This window comes from Calidris pugnax, unplaced genomic scaffold (genome assembly GCF_001431845.1).
Source record: "Calidris pugnax isolate Ruff unplaced genomic scaffold, ASM143184v1 scaffold36, whole genome shotgun sequence".
Lineage (NCBI taxonomy): Eukaryota > Metazoa > Chordata > Aves > Charadriiformes > Scolopacidae > Calidris > Calidris pugnax.
Genome location: NW_015090825.1, coordinates 1,074,281 through 1,089,217, shown reverse-complemented (window position 1 = coordinate 1,089,217; position 14,937 = coordinate 1,074,281). Strand labels below are relative to the sequence as shown.

General features: G+C 42.6%; 1 protein-coding gene across 2 annotated transcripts; it reads left to right on the top strand.

Annotated features, from left to right (window-relative positions):
- Positions 1 to 293: 293 nt before the first annotated feature.
- LOC106886846 (C->U-editing enzyme APOBEC-1-like) lies at positions 294 to 5,915 on the top strand. Of its 2 annotated transcripts, none has more exons than XM_014940096.1 (4): positions 294 to 443; positions 3,709 to 4,109; positions 4,651 to 4,772; positions 5,715 to 5,915. In XM_014940096.1, exons 1-4 carry the CDS (start codon positions 421 to 423, stop codon positions 5,736 to 5,738), a joined length of 570 nt encoding a protein of 189 aa, XP_014795582.1. In that variant the 5' UTR covers positions 294 to 420; the 3' UTR covers positions 5,739 to 5,915. The 2 variants fall into 2 exon arrangements, with proteins under 2 accessions (XP_014795582.1, XP_014795583.1); XM_014940097.1 differs by having other exon boundaries at positions 435 to 443; positions 3,692 to 4,109.
- The last annotated feature ends 9,022 nt before the right edge of the window (positions 5,916 to 14,937 follow it).

The window sequence follows — 14,937 nt, the reverse complement described above, 5'->3', positions numbered from 1 at the left end:
CGAGCTTCGGGTGCTTCAGCGGAAAGGCCTGTGCCCACAGAACACCTGCACCCCTGGGCGGAGTTTCCTGCACAGAAGAATAAATCTCAGGGTTTTTTTCCGCCGATGAAGCATTATCATCCTTTTCAAACCTACAAGAAGGCTTCAGCGAGGTTTTACGCTTTTACGTAATTATTACGTTTTTAACCGGAATCCCGTAAGAGCCCTGGCTCCCCAGCTGAGGCAGTGCTGCAGAAGACACTGTCATTTGGTGGGAGTGACCTCGCTCCAATCGTTTGGTTTGTTTTTTTTTTTTTTTTTTTTTTCCCCTTTTCCTCCTACATCACAGGGAGCCAGCCGAGAAGAGAAACCGAAAGGAGGGCACCACCGAGGGAACAAACGGAGCAGTGCCGGAGGGTTTCCCCGGGGAGAGGAGAAGCCATGTACAAGAAAAAGCTGAGAGGGTAAAAAAAAAAAAGAAAAAAGAAAGAAAGAAAAAAAATAATCGCTGACCTAAAGAAAACCACCCCGGCTTCAGCTCCCTGCGTTGTGTTGTCGCTGCTCCCACCCCAGGGGACCCCGCGCTGTCTGTCCGTGCAAAGCCTTGTGCCTTGGCTTGGGGAAGGGTGAAGGTGGTACCAGGCTGGGAGGGAGACCTGGTCCCCGGTGTGACTGCAGCGGGAGAGGGGCCAGACTGAAGCCTGAGCCCGTTGGGGAAGTTCCTGCCAGCGTAAAAGTGTCACAGGAGCCATAAAATGGCCGGGAACAAAAAAAAGAGCTGATAAAAACAAGCAAAAGCTGGGGGTGGGTTGGGGACGGGCGAAGGTAGGAGCTGGGTCCTCCACCCCAACGCTGGGCAGCAAGAGAATCCAAAAGTGCCTCCTCCCTGCTCGACTCTTCCGAGGTGTCTTGAAAGGGCTGTTGTGCCACAAAATAAACAGGAAGTGTCAAACCAGACATTTTCTGTCCAACAGAGGGAAAAAAGGATTAGTTTTAATGCAGAGTTTAGTAAAGAAGTGCATCCGCTGTGCAAAGCCTTAGCAATGGAGGAAAAACGCGGATTAAAGAGATTTTGACATATCTATGCTTGTACATTTTTAGGTATTACCATTATTACTGTTATTATCTTGCAATGAGCAGAATTTTAAATAATTCCTAATACGTGTTAGAGGAAGGAAGGACAATTACTAAATATCTATAATGGTGCAGTTTATAACACAAAGTTTTAATAAAAAGAGATTAGTTTTAGGAGCTGTTTTCATAAAAGTAGTCCATTTAAAAATAAACTCGGTCCATTTAAAAATAAATCCTGTTCAAATTATGGATGATAGGGCAACAGAAAAAGTATAGCTAACACATTTTAAAAGATATTTGTAATCAGTCAATACATTTTTAAGGTTTAATGCACATTTACATAGCAGTGGCATATTAATAGAAAAGACAATAAAGTCTAGAAGATATTTATGTTGCCTGTCATCCCTCTGCCATTTTCACCCCAAACTCCTCTAAACATTTTTGGGTGCAATTCACCTTTCAAGTACTCAGTCAGTCTTTACAGTTGGTGTATTTCTCTCCAGCTCTTAAATTCTGAAACAGTTACAAGTCCACCTACATGAGACTGATGAACCAAATTTAGTAAGAAAACAAAAAAGGTCTTAGGACTTTTTTTTTTTCCTAACTCATAATTTTGTCTCATACTTGTATCAAGGAACCAGCTATTAAGTGCTTGATTTTTTTGAGTTAGGCTCCATGTCTATATGTGTACCATACACAACAATGTTGAACAGCAAGGGCTGTTTGTGACAGTTATACAAATAAAAAAGTGATTGCGTGGCTTTGGGCAATTTATCTGTAAACTCACAACTTATTTTAAGTATTTTGTTGTCTGGATTGGGGAGGAAAAAGAATAGCTGCTGGGATTCCGTATATATTCTGTAGTGTGGGAATGTTTTATGAAGTTTTTTTTAAATTTGTCTGTCCTTCTGTTAGAGCTGTTTAAATTTACGTTAGTCCATTATTTAAAAAATAGCAAGCTATATCTGTAGTGGATATTTATAAGAATGTAGGCTTTTGTTTATATTGCATTAAGTTGATTACACAATAAATTTCACTTGGCTTAACACATCTTTAAGGTGGCTATATCTTAAGATTACTGTATTGCAAGACTGTTCTAAAGAAATAGCTTTATGTCCCTGAAAATGTGCGCAGGACACCCACTGCAATAGCTTAGCCACAGTGCAATATTTTATGGTCAAGATATAGGCAAGAGGGTGCCAGTTTAGACCAGTTTAAGTAAGACCCGGAAATTTTAACTTGTCTGTATGTTATAATCACATGGCTTCAACTACAGATGCCTTTGAACAAGTCAGACGTCTGCAATCTATTGTAACATTGCTTTCCAAAGCTGTAAAGACAGCTTCGGTAAGAATTAGATTAACTGATTTGGCTTGAGTATTGGGAGTTCAATGCATTTTCTTTGGTGAACTTTAACTACTGTCACTATAGTCCCTGTACACACACACACACATATATATTATGTTCGTTATATACTTATTTTATATATATAAATGTTCCCTAATCATCAAATTTAAAAAAAAAAATTAAAGCTAATAGGCACTAACTTCCAAATAAGATAATAGAAATACAAAAAATATATCTTTCAGCAGCTCAAATGAGAAAAAATAAAAATTAAGCCCATGTTTCACTTTTGTTTTCTTTCTCTGTTGTTTTTTTCAACAACATACTAAATGAACTAAGAATAATAAAAAAGAAGTTATTCCTGTACCAGAATTAAACATTTGGTGACATTTATATTTCCTACATTTACATAAATTCAATAGGAAGGCTGATTTTTTGTTGTTGTTGAGTGCTACAGGTTTATTGCTTCTCTGTTAAAAGTCTGTCCTAGATTTATTCTGAATTACTCTAATGTGGAAAAATATACATATGAAGTGCTTTCTCATATAAATCTCTATATAGAGCAATTGTACAAAGGCTAAAGTGCTAATGGTGACTTCATATATTATTTGTGTGTCATGGATAATTACTGATATAAAGGATACATTCACGACCAACACTGGCAGTCTTTGTACAGTTACTTAATTGTCAATATTTAGATATCTGTTCTGAGCTGAACAGATCTGGATCTAAGAGATGGACTGTCTATCAAAAAATGTCATTCTTATGAGCTGCATCTTTTTATACATAGAACCTCTTTTTCATTCAGTCATGTAGGATTGTGCTGACTGTGCTAATCCTGATGAAAACACAAACACCAAGAGAATCCAAGAAGGAGAAACACTCAGCTTCATAATTTACCACTGGTTTTATTTTTCTTTCTTTTTTTTTTTTTTTTTTTTTTAGTTTTTACAACATATGCAAGGGCACCCTACATTGAAAATGGCTACGTAGGAGTCATGGAAAAATGTCTGACACATGAAAAGATATAGAAAGCTTTTAGAAATACCTATGCTGATGAGGAAGAGGACAGCCATAGGGAGGGGTGAGGATGTGAACGTTCTTCATGCAGTTGCAGGCAAAGGGAGGATCAGGTGGTTCAGGGTTTGCTTCTTTTACCCTGTTGTGGTGCCCACCATTTTCCATGCATTGCTCTCTCATGGACTGCCTTTCTCTGTTTTCCTCTCGTTTCCTCCACCCTCCCCCTTTTTTGTGTACTACCGAAAACAAAGTTGTAACCAGTGATTCCTTGAAGTTTCTCTTCTGTTTCAGCATGTATATATCTAAGAAGGCATTAAAGCATCATTTTGACCCCCGTAAGTCTCCACGGGACACATACCTACTATGCAAACTGCAGTGGGGTGAGACTGGCAGGCCTTGGATACACTGGGTCAGAAAGGACCATTGCCATGCTGAAGTCTACTTCTTGGAGAAGATCTTAAAGATCAAAAGATCCAATAATTACGTCAACTGTTCCATTACCTGGTACTTGTCTTGGAGCCCTTGTGCAGAGTGCTGCCTTAAAATACAGAATTTCTTAGAGAGGCACTCAAATGTGAACATAGATATATATGTAGCACGTCTTTATTACATAGAAGATGAAGAAAACCGTCAAGGTCTGAAGAACCTTGTGAGCTTGGAGGGAGTAACCATTGCTGTCATGAAAATTGAAGGCAAGGTTTCCCATGCTTTGTGGGACTGGGGAGGGGTGAAAGTGGTGAACCCTGTGCCTGCTTGAATCTGATTCCTTCTGAGCCCAGTGTCATACCCAGCTTCTTTGGGGGCACATCCATCACCACTCAGTGACTGAGTGTTGCACCCAAAAAAAAGGTGTTAATAGTGCAGGAGAAAGGGGACAGCAACCCCCCTTCTGGTCTTAGCAACCAGACCTGCATGAAAAGTCTCCTTTGTTTAAAGACACCATCTTTCTGTCACTCCTGAGGGAATGGAAGATAGGGTGCTTTTCCCTTGTTCTAGGGGACTAAATGCAGCTGCTGGGATAAGGCTGGCTGAAGGAGACCTCCGCTGCTAAAAAGGCCCAGAGAAAATAGTATTAGTTCCAAATACGTAGTGGACAGAATCCATCAGCTGGTCTCTCCATGCCAAGCTGTGTCTGTGTCATGGGCACCAGGAAGAGGTTAGAAAGCCTTGTTCCCTGAGCTTGTCTAGTTTCTGACTAAACTCATGTGAGTCATCTTGCTTCCATTTCTCCAGACTATACTCGCTGTTGGAAAACCTTTATCCAAGGAGGTGATGATTATGATGATGATTCCTGGACTATGGGCTTTCAATCAAAGATAACTGAGAATCATCGGAAGCTCGAGGATGTCTTTGAGGTTAGTAGACTCTGAAGGATAGGGAGAATCACATGAAATGATTTGCAGTCTGGGGTCACTGAGCTGTAAAGAGCAGGAAAGGTGGTGTTCATGTTTAGTTAGAGTCTAAAGAGTGCTGCAACATGCTTTTGGAAAAAGTAATCATAGGAACTGTCCTGTCCAGTTGGGAGACAAGCAGTGTGGATTTTCTTCCATCATATTACCAAGCTAAGGCTAAGAGTGTAGCTTTTCTCCTTCAGGCTCCAGAGTGATAATCCCTTAATTATCAGATGAAATTCCAGTCTTATCCCAGAAACCATCCACCAGGTTCCTTTCTAATCTGGATCTGAGCATGGGTTTATGTTCAGCAAATGATGCTACTCATCCACTTTCTGTCAATATCTGCAGTGGTTCGACACCCCCTCCCAGATTCGATTCAGCAACTTCCCTGGCTGGTCTGAAGGTTACAGTTTCTGTGAGATGAGAAAAGTTGTTAAAAAGAGAATGTCTGGGAAAATCCAACCTTTGTTTTTGTTTTGTGCCAAACCTCCTGAAAGGTAGGAAAGAGAAGAGTGAATACGTCACCAGCAGTGCTGGAAGTTTCTGCCCTCAGAGGCAAGAGACCCTGCTTGAATGAACAGGTCCATATCCTCGGCCTGGAATGGCTGTTTACAAAAAAATATAAACAACCTTGTAAAGCTAATATAAGTTCTGCAGCATTTTGATTTCAATGTATTAGAGTTTTCTGACAAATGCTATTTTTAGTGAAACAGCAAAAGAAATCTATGGCTAAGTGGGTCATTGAACATCTGTGAAATCCATTTTACATGGTATCTGTGGAAAAAAAATACTCTGCGCTATTACAAGTAGTAGAATTCTTCTGTTAAGTCCATTTCAAATCACAGCAAGTCCAAAGTGCAATTGTCAAAGGATCTAAATGTCATATTTTTATTTTCATTTCAGGACCTTCCCTTCGTAGAATCATAGAATTATAAAATATCTCAAGTTGGAAGGGACCCATAAAGATCACTGAGTCCAACTCCGTGCTCCTCACAGGACGACCTGAAACTAAACTATATAACTAAAAGTGTTATCCAGATGCTCCTTGAACTCTGACAGGCTTGGTGCTGTGACCACTTCACTGGGGACCCTGTTCAGTGACCGACCACCCGCTCAGAAGATCACTGAGTCCAACTCCGTGCTCCTCACAGGACGACCTGAAACTAAACTATATAACTAAAAGTGTTATCCAGATGCTCCTTGAACTCTGACAGGCTTGGTGCTGTGACCACTTCACTGGGGACCCTGTTCAGTGACCGACCACCTGCTCAGTAATGTCCAAGCTGAACTTCCCCTGATGCAGCTTCATTCTGTTTCCTCCTGTTGCTAGCCTCCAAAGAGAGGAGATCAGCACCAGGACTACCTACCCTGTCCCAGGTGGAGAATCTGGCACTTGCTCTTGTTAAATTTCATACGATTGGTGACTGCCCAGGTCTTGATTCTATTCAGATCTCTCTGTAAGTTCTCTCTGCCCTTGAGGGAGTCCCCAGCTCCTCCTAGTTTAGTATCATCGGCAAACAGTTTATATACATTAGATTCCTGTTCCAGATGATTTATAAAAACTTTAAAGAGCACTGGCCCTAAAATTGAGCCTTGGGGAACCCCACTGGTCATATCTACTATAACCCTTTGAACCCAACCTAATACGATTGGTGACTGCCCAGGTCTTGATTCTATTCAGATCTCTCTGTAAGTTCTCTCTGCCCTTGAGGGAGTCCCCAGCTCCTCCTAGTTTAGTATCATCGGCAAACAGTTTATATACATTAGATTCCTGTTCCAGATGATTTATAAAAACTTTAAAGAGCACTGGCCCTAAAATTGAGCCTTGGGGAACCCCACTGGTCATATCTACTATAACCCTTTGAACCCAACCTATCAGCCAATTGCTCACCCAAGATATTATGGACTTGTCTAGCTGTGTGCTGGACATTTTATCCAGAAGGGTACTGTGAGACACAGTATCAAAAGCCTTGCTAAAATCCAAACCTGCGACGTCTACTGGCTTCCCTTGGTAGCCTTGGATGGGTAACCTTGTCACAAAAGGAAATTAAGTTGGTTAAGCATGAATTTCCCCTCATGAACCCATGCTGGCTATGACCAGTGACTGTGTTGTCTCTCAAGTGTTTTTCAGTAATTCCCAGAATAACCTTCTCCATAATTTTACCAGGCACTGAAATGAGACTGACAGGCCTGTAATTACCAGGGTTTTCCTTCTCACCCTTCTTGAAAATTGGCATGACATTTGCCAGTTTCCAGTTGACAGGGACCTCTCCAGACTCTCAAGACCATTGAAAAGTAATGGAGAAAGGTCTCATGGTAACATTGGCCAGCTCATTCAGTACCCTGGGATGAATCCCATCAGGCCCCATAGATTTATGTGCATCCAGCTGGAGCAGCAAGTCTCGAACAAGTTCAGGGTCAGCTGGGAGTTTATCATCCCTCAGTTACAGTTTTCCAAACACGGGGTCCTGGGCCCCATCATTGGCGTTGAAAACAGAGGCAAAGAAGGCATTAAAAGTCTCTGCTTTCTCTATGTCCCTATTTGTGAGGTGACTGTGGTTGGGAACCCTGCATCTTCTCTATAGTGTCTGTTTATAAACTTGGTACCAGAAATTTTTCAGATCTCTTTTGACCCTGTCCTGGGGGCCCCAGCTTACTGGGGCAGCAGATCCTGGAAGTTCACAGCTTGCCATGTAAATATGTACTTGTGTCTGTTTTAAACTGATCAACTAATCACAATAAGTGCCAGTTCTTGCTCTACTAATGTCTCATCATTAATCACTGAAACACTTGTCTACATTTGAAAAACTGTGTTAGCCTAGAGAATTTTCCACCAGCTCAGTGGGAGCACTAACATGTAACTGACAGCAGCACTTGATCTTAAAAAAGCAACTTAAAAAATCCACAGACGCTCCATTCAAGAGAAGCAAATCCTTCATCCACCAAGTGGTGCGACAGTGGACTGATAATTACAGCATCCATGGCCATTACATTTCAGCAGTTCCACTCAGCTGGCTAAAAGAAGTAAGAAAATATTTTTATCTGTAAGCCTGTCCTGGAATTGGACCAGTAGATGTATCTACTGGAAACTCCTTGAAAAGCAAGGCACATCAGGCTGCACAAAGAATTGTAGGAATGCAGCTGTATCCCTTGCAGTGGTCAAGCTGGGTTGTTTGCTCCTCTGTACCATGCAGATGCACAAACCCTGCTGTCAGTACCGAGTGCTTGGGAATAGAACCTCTCTCCATCCTCATGCTAGGTTATTTTTGCAAGACGAGGAGAAATATCCATTTACTTATGCAGATTTTAGTAATTAAACTCTGAAGCTATGATTGGACCTGATTCTTCTCTCATTTTTATTGCTAATCTTTTAGCGTAATCAACAGAATTACTCAGAGTTTTGGACCAGTCTAGCCTAAAGAGAATTTGGCTCATGGAAACTAAGAGATGACAACCTGTAACTCACAAACCAGCGCACTCAATTAAGTAATGTCCTCTTTGGTAGATGTGTCCTCTTGTTTAGATATGATTCTTTATATCTTACAAGTTCAGGAGCAGATGCTTTCAAGCTGGTCTTAAGGAGGCATAAAAAACTGATCACACAAGTTCTTATGGTGGGAAGAGAAACACAGACGATGTGAAACTGCTCAGCTCAATTTACAAAGTGAACTAAGTGTCCCCCCTCAGTCTCTGCTGCTGAAGGTCTTTGTAAGTAGTTGTTAGCACAGGCTGTCAATCAGATAATATCACAGTGTACCTTCCCATCAGCTTTGGGGATGGTTCTGTCACTTGTTGATCCACCACCCATGCCAAGGCTCATTGTGCTTAGTTCTTGTTTACATTATCCTGATGGCCTTGGCCTACCACACTCAGCCACTGTTTGCATTGTAACCAGATCTTGGCAAAAGCAAGGCTGTGACATTCCTATGTCACAGGCTAGGAAGGACCCCCAGATTGTTTTCATGACAAAAACTGAAGGCATTTACTCTAGTATGCCTCTTTCAGGGCCTTAAGGTTTGAAAAAAGCTTAGATGCCTTGACCGCCCTCACTTGGGGCTTCTACTGACACACTGTCCATAGATGGCCCAGAACTCTATTTAAGCTCAGGTTTGCCCTATTAGTCCCTTCCTGATCTATGGCGTAGGTGTGCTTGTCTCCATCTCTCACACCCATGCCTATGTCCAGGCCCATGGACAGCCACAGATCCCATTGGTCTGTTTCCTGACCCGTGAACCGATTTTCTGGGTTGACCCCAGAAGAGACTGGGTTGTCTCATCTCTACAGACCAGCCTGGTGATCACTGTGTCTGTATGTGACCTTGGTTGCCATCACAGGACCTGATCCTGTCCTGAGGACTGACTTCTCAGCTTGACCTAGGACCTGCCTCATCAACATGAACCTGTGTGAAAACCTGGATTCTTGGTTGATCCTGTCTGCTAGCCCTGGGCCTGCCCTCCTCTCCTTTTCTGGGTACATTGGGATGGGTCCTGATTAGCAAGGCTCTTTCCTTGCTGGCTGCTTTATCTTCCTTGACTCTGGCTCCTCATCCTTTTGGGAGTAGCTGGCCCTTGCTGTTCCCTAACAGTGTCTGTCAAGAGCTGCTGTGACAGTCACAGAAAACAGTGGCTCTGGACACCTGGTCAGTTGTCTGGATTCTGCTTATCTATAATACAATGATGAAATTTTTATTTCAAGCCATTCCTTTTGAGTCACATTTGCCCAGTGGATAGGTCTGTGATCAAACAGAGGAGACCTTATATTCAGTTCAGTTGTCCTCAGGGTGTGTGTGGGGGGAAAGCAAGGAAATTAAATACAGAATACTCTACCTAATGTAATAGTAAAAATAAACATACCAAATGAGACTTGATATGCCACAGAATCACAGAATCACAGAATGATATGGGGTTGGAAAGGACCTCTGGAGATCATCTAATTCACCCCCCCTGCCAGAGCAGGTCCACCCAGAGCAGGTTGCACAGGAATGTGTTCAGGCAGGTTTTGAATGTCTTCAGAGAAGGCGACTCCACCACCTCCCTGGGCAGCCTTTTCCAGGGCTCTGCCACCCACAAAGTAACGAAGTTCCTCCTCATGTTTAGGTGGAACTTCTTATATCCAAGTTTGTGCCCATTTCGTCTTGTTCTATCCCTGAGCACCACTGAAAAAAGGCCGGCCCCATCCTCTTGACACCCTCCCTTTAAGTATTTATAAGCATTGATTAGATCTCCCCTCAGTCTTCTCTTCAGACTAAAAAGACCCAAGTCCCTCAGCTTCTCCTCATAAGGGAGATGCTCCAGGCCCCTCATCATCCCCACAATTTTTATTGTTGAGCATACCATTACATGACATGAAAAATCTCAGTGGTCAGTTTGGGTCAGTTGTCCCAGCTGTGTTCCCTCCCAGCCTCTTGCCCACCCCCAGCCTACTCACGTGGGGGGCAAAGTTAGAAACGGACAAGGCCTTGACGCTGTGCAAGTGCTGTTCAGCAATAGCTAAAATGTTGGTGTGCTATCAACACTGTTCCAGTCACTACTCTAAATCACAGCACCATATGGGCTGCCATGAAGAAAACTAACTCCATCCTTGATGGTGCCCAGTGGTTGGCCTGGTTCTGATGGAGGTTTTCTGCTCCTGATGGAGGTTTTACCTCCCATGGGAGCTACATCTCACAGGTGAATTTTGGGGAGAGTTTAACTGGATGGTTGCCATTGAGCAATCCCTGAATGCTTGGGAAAGAAAAGCTCAGCACTGAAAGTTCCTGGAGGTGCTCTGAACACTCTCTCCAGTATTCTGATAGGAAAGGAACAGATGAATCATTGCTTTCCCTCAAGTGAAGTCCACCTGTTTTTTTCATCCCTCTCACAATTTAAAACCCTCCCAGTTGTGTGATGACTGTATGCCAGACTCAGCCTCTCGAGGGAGAGTATGGACACTCTGATGTCCACTACGTTCCTGCTTCTGTTTTGGGGTATTTATTGTTCAGCAAGTGCTTTCATACAACATGTGCATTAAAACAGAGATGTAGAAATGAGGCAAAATCAGGAAGATAAATATATAGAACACGTGTGATTCAAAGTAGTGTCAAATGACTATAGAAGGATTACTTAGAGTAGAAAAACATAGTCCAAAATACACATATGTTCACTTACTTAGAGTAGAAAAACATAGTCCAAAATGCACATATGTTGCAGCTTTTCTTTTTTCACACTGGCCCCTCATGAAATCTATTTGATCACTTCTCTGATTTCTGTAGCCTCGCCGATTAATGTGAAAGAACTGTATTACAAGGATATGGGGATGTTTTTTTTTAGCTAAGAAAAACTTATAGTGAGGTAAGCACACAGCTACGTCCTTCCCACTACCTACCTGTTCTGCCTCTCGCTTGGGTCAGGACTCTGCCCCCATGCTCTCGTGGCTGGCTGCCATTCCACTTCGTTGTTTGGAGTCAGACTCATAAAGCTCTCCCAGTAGTAGCGGGGCGTCATCGGTTATCTTAATCTCTTACGTTTCAGTTTCCACGTATGGAAACCGAACAAGAGTCTCAGTGAAGTATGACGAGGCTGTGTAACCAGCGGGGGAAATAAAAGCAAAGGTGCTGGGAGAGGTAAGAGGTAAGGTGTGCTTATCAGTCAGAGCTGTAAACTCATACGTGGCATGAGTATGAGGATGTGTATTTGTGTATCTACAACTTGTTTTTATTGCATTATTATGCATGCATATACATGCAAATATTTGTGTGCATGTGCTCATGCATCTATTTTCATACACACAGAGACACACTTTAGCTCCTTTTAAAATTTGAAGCTCACAGAGCAAATGTCAAAAGGCCCTGTATGTTTTTTTCTTTCCATGAAAAAGGAGACATCTACTGAGAAAACTCCATTAAATCCAAACAAACATACAGTGGATTTTCCTTTTACTGTCAAACGTGCCAGCAGATGAACACTTGAACTAACACAAAATTTACATTCACAAATTAAGTCCGGGAGACCCTTGAACCTCTGTGACGTGAAGCCCAAGCTTTTAATCACTTTTAAGTTTTGCCTTCCCCCTTGCTTCCAGACTTCCACCTGCTGATTCTCACCTCTTTCCAACAACAGATCATTCAGCCAGAGAATAGAAAGCCTGTCTTTCCTGATTTCTTTCATATGTTTCTATGTCTATGACTTCTACCTCAGTCCAAATTTGTGTTTTAATGCTGAATAAAGCTGTTCAGTGGAATGCTGGAGTTGGTGTTACCAGATGTACCTCTTGGGTTTCAAGTGTCGGTTAAGCCCAAGGACGTTTGAGAAAAATTGCAAACTACATGCCTCTTCTCACAGGACACCGTGGGCTCAGTGAGATAAATTGGGGGAGCACATCCAGTAGATGCCACCGCTATAATACTGCCATGTTGAAGGATTGTGATGCTGAAATCTGTTTCCTGGGAGACATCTGCGAGGAGCTAGCTCCTTGTTCTCTGTCCACCTCTCTATCGCTGAGTCTATATCCTGCAGTCCCTCTGCAAAGTGTTCTGAAGAAACTGTGAAGTTTCTAGATGATTACTCCCAGCGAATCTGGTCATATATACACAGCATGGCTCTACTACCACCAAAGGGAATATTGTCGTGAAGGTCTAAGGAACCTGCTAGCTAAAGGAGTCATGAGTGAGTGTATATGCACTGTTCTGTGTGCCCTTTGCAGTGTATGTTCCCCCAAAATTCATTTATGTTCAGGAAGTATGCATATGAGAGGATGGTTATTTTTAAAAAAATCCATTTGCTGCGGTGGGTGAGGTGTATTTAGATGTTATCAATAACTCAGTGATAAAAACCACCTTCACATTTCTCTCTAACGTTGTCTTAAGCAATTTCTATAAGGGGAGATATTTTGACAGCACGAGAAATAGAAAAAAATATTACGGTCATAGCTGTCAGAGTAATATGAGGACCCACCCAGATATTTGACCCTTGCTACAGACCTGTAGCAACCTGAAGGCATACTGGACTAGTGCCATTCATTCATAAAGGCCAAGGTAGAGTTTCCCTACCCAGAGATATGACATGTCTGGAATTTATCATCATCCTTTGAAGCACTGAAATTTGATCCCCATAGACAGGATGTAGAAATTCTTCTAGAAGCAAGAAAACTTACTTGTGTGGTAACCTTGTCTTTCTGATTTTGCTAGGGTTAAACCAACTGCTGGATTTGGAAGGGATTCCTCTCCTCACATTAGGCTGGCAGGAAGTGCAGAATGACATGTTTTTAATTTTTTTTTTTAATTATTTTTTTTGTTGTTGTTGTTTTCCACCATCTCATAGAGCACATTCAGCTTCCTGGAGACACCTGGAAACGTTGCACTGCAAATTCTTTGCTTCTACTTAGACTCATGTTTTTTCTCTCCCTGCTTTCTGTGGCACATCGCCCATTTTATACCAGGAACTACTGCTCCTAAGCACTGCTGCAAATCAGGCCATTTCTTGCAGATCAGGCTAAGCATCTCAAAGCCTAATTTGCAATTGCATATTCGTAAATATCTACTGCAGAGAGAAGGAAATGAAGAGAACGCTATAGTATCAATGCACTTCTGGCCTTACTGAATACCAAGTCCATGAACTCAGAAACACATTAGTCCAACGCTTTTTTATTTGTTTCAAGAAGCCTCTGGGTGTCTGAGTTGATTCCATTCGCTCTTCCTAAGGTATGAACTAATGGAACCAATGGGGGACAATTCTGTGCTGTGAAGTGGGTGACCTTGCAGCAGAAGAGGCCTTGAAGGCAGATGTTGTGTTGGCACCCTGCTGCCTGATAACCTGCCATGACTAGCCTTCTCCTTCACAGAGGGTCCTGCTGGTGCCTGAATCCCTCCTCCCTCTGTACTCCACCAGTCGTGTTCCCTTCTGTTCTTTCTGTCCTTGCAGGAAACGGAATAATTTTTGACAGTAGAATGTTGAGGGCTGGCCTAAGAGAACACAAAATAATCACTTCCCCAGCTTTACAATCCCAACTCAGACTTGGCATTGAGTAAGGCAATGGCTTTGTCCTCAAGGAGGGCGTATTCCTGGCCAATGGCTCATGAAGGATCCATTTCTGCAGCTTGCACCAGGCCACAAAATAGCTGTGTCTCAAAAACAGAGGAAACCGTAAATGGTAGAGACAGACTTGGCACAGTCACATCCAGCTAAACCATAAGAAGATATCTTTTGTCATCCCTTTGCTCTTGCATGTCAGCTTTGTGTACGTCAGTCAGAGGAAAGCTTCTCTCTGGCAACTAGCACTGTTTCACTCATTTTTCAGGTTAAATTGGAAATATTTTTCACTGCATCTGCTGTGAGTTACAGAACAGATCACAGGAAGGTGATGTCCAGTTCATAATGATGAGCGGATTTCCCAGGGCACTGGAAAAAGCCTGTTCTTTTTACATCACTGACTTCTCATGACCAATAACTTCTGCAGATGCTCACCAGCTTGCTCAGGTTTTGCTCTCAGGGTGCCCATGTGTGTACAGATCTCTTCTCTGTTGTGAAATTTCATAAACGCCCCCACAACAAGCTGTCCTCTGCCATAGCCGTCCTGGATGCTGGACAGCTTGCTTAGAGTTAGCTTGAGAATTCTGCCTGGTCTCTGACCACAGCTGTAGATGTGTCCTCACACATACTGAGGGTCTTCCTGGCTTATATGAGGACTCAGGTTCAAGGGTGTGGTATGGTATGGTATGGTATGGTATGGTATGGTATGGTATGGTATGGTATGGTATGGTATGGTATGAGTGGTTCTTGGAACTCCAGAGAATGGTCCCAAGAAGAGAAATGGCAGTAACCATCACCACCTGCTGGAGATCCATAACATCACAAGCTTTTGTTTCCCTCTTCACTGGGGTCTGCTCAACTTTCTAATGATATCTGGGTGCCAGAAGTTATCTGCCATCCACAACTATGTGACTTGATGCCGTTTGTGTAGATGCTCTTTCTCTATTGGTGCATCGGGGTGAATAGAGGAGAGTTGCTCTCCTATTCAGGGGCTGGTGGTAATAAAGATATATAATTTCCATTCTGTACTGCAGAAAAATGGTTCACCTGTTAGTTCCAGCTTCTGGCAAGCAATGTTGTCTACACCCCCAGATCCACTTCTGAATGGGACTCGCCCTTTT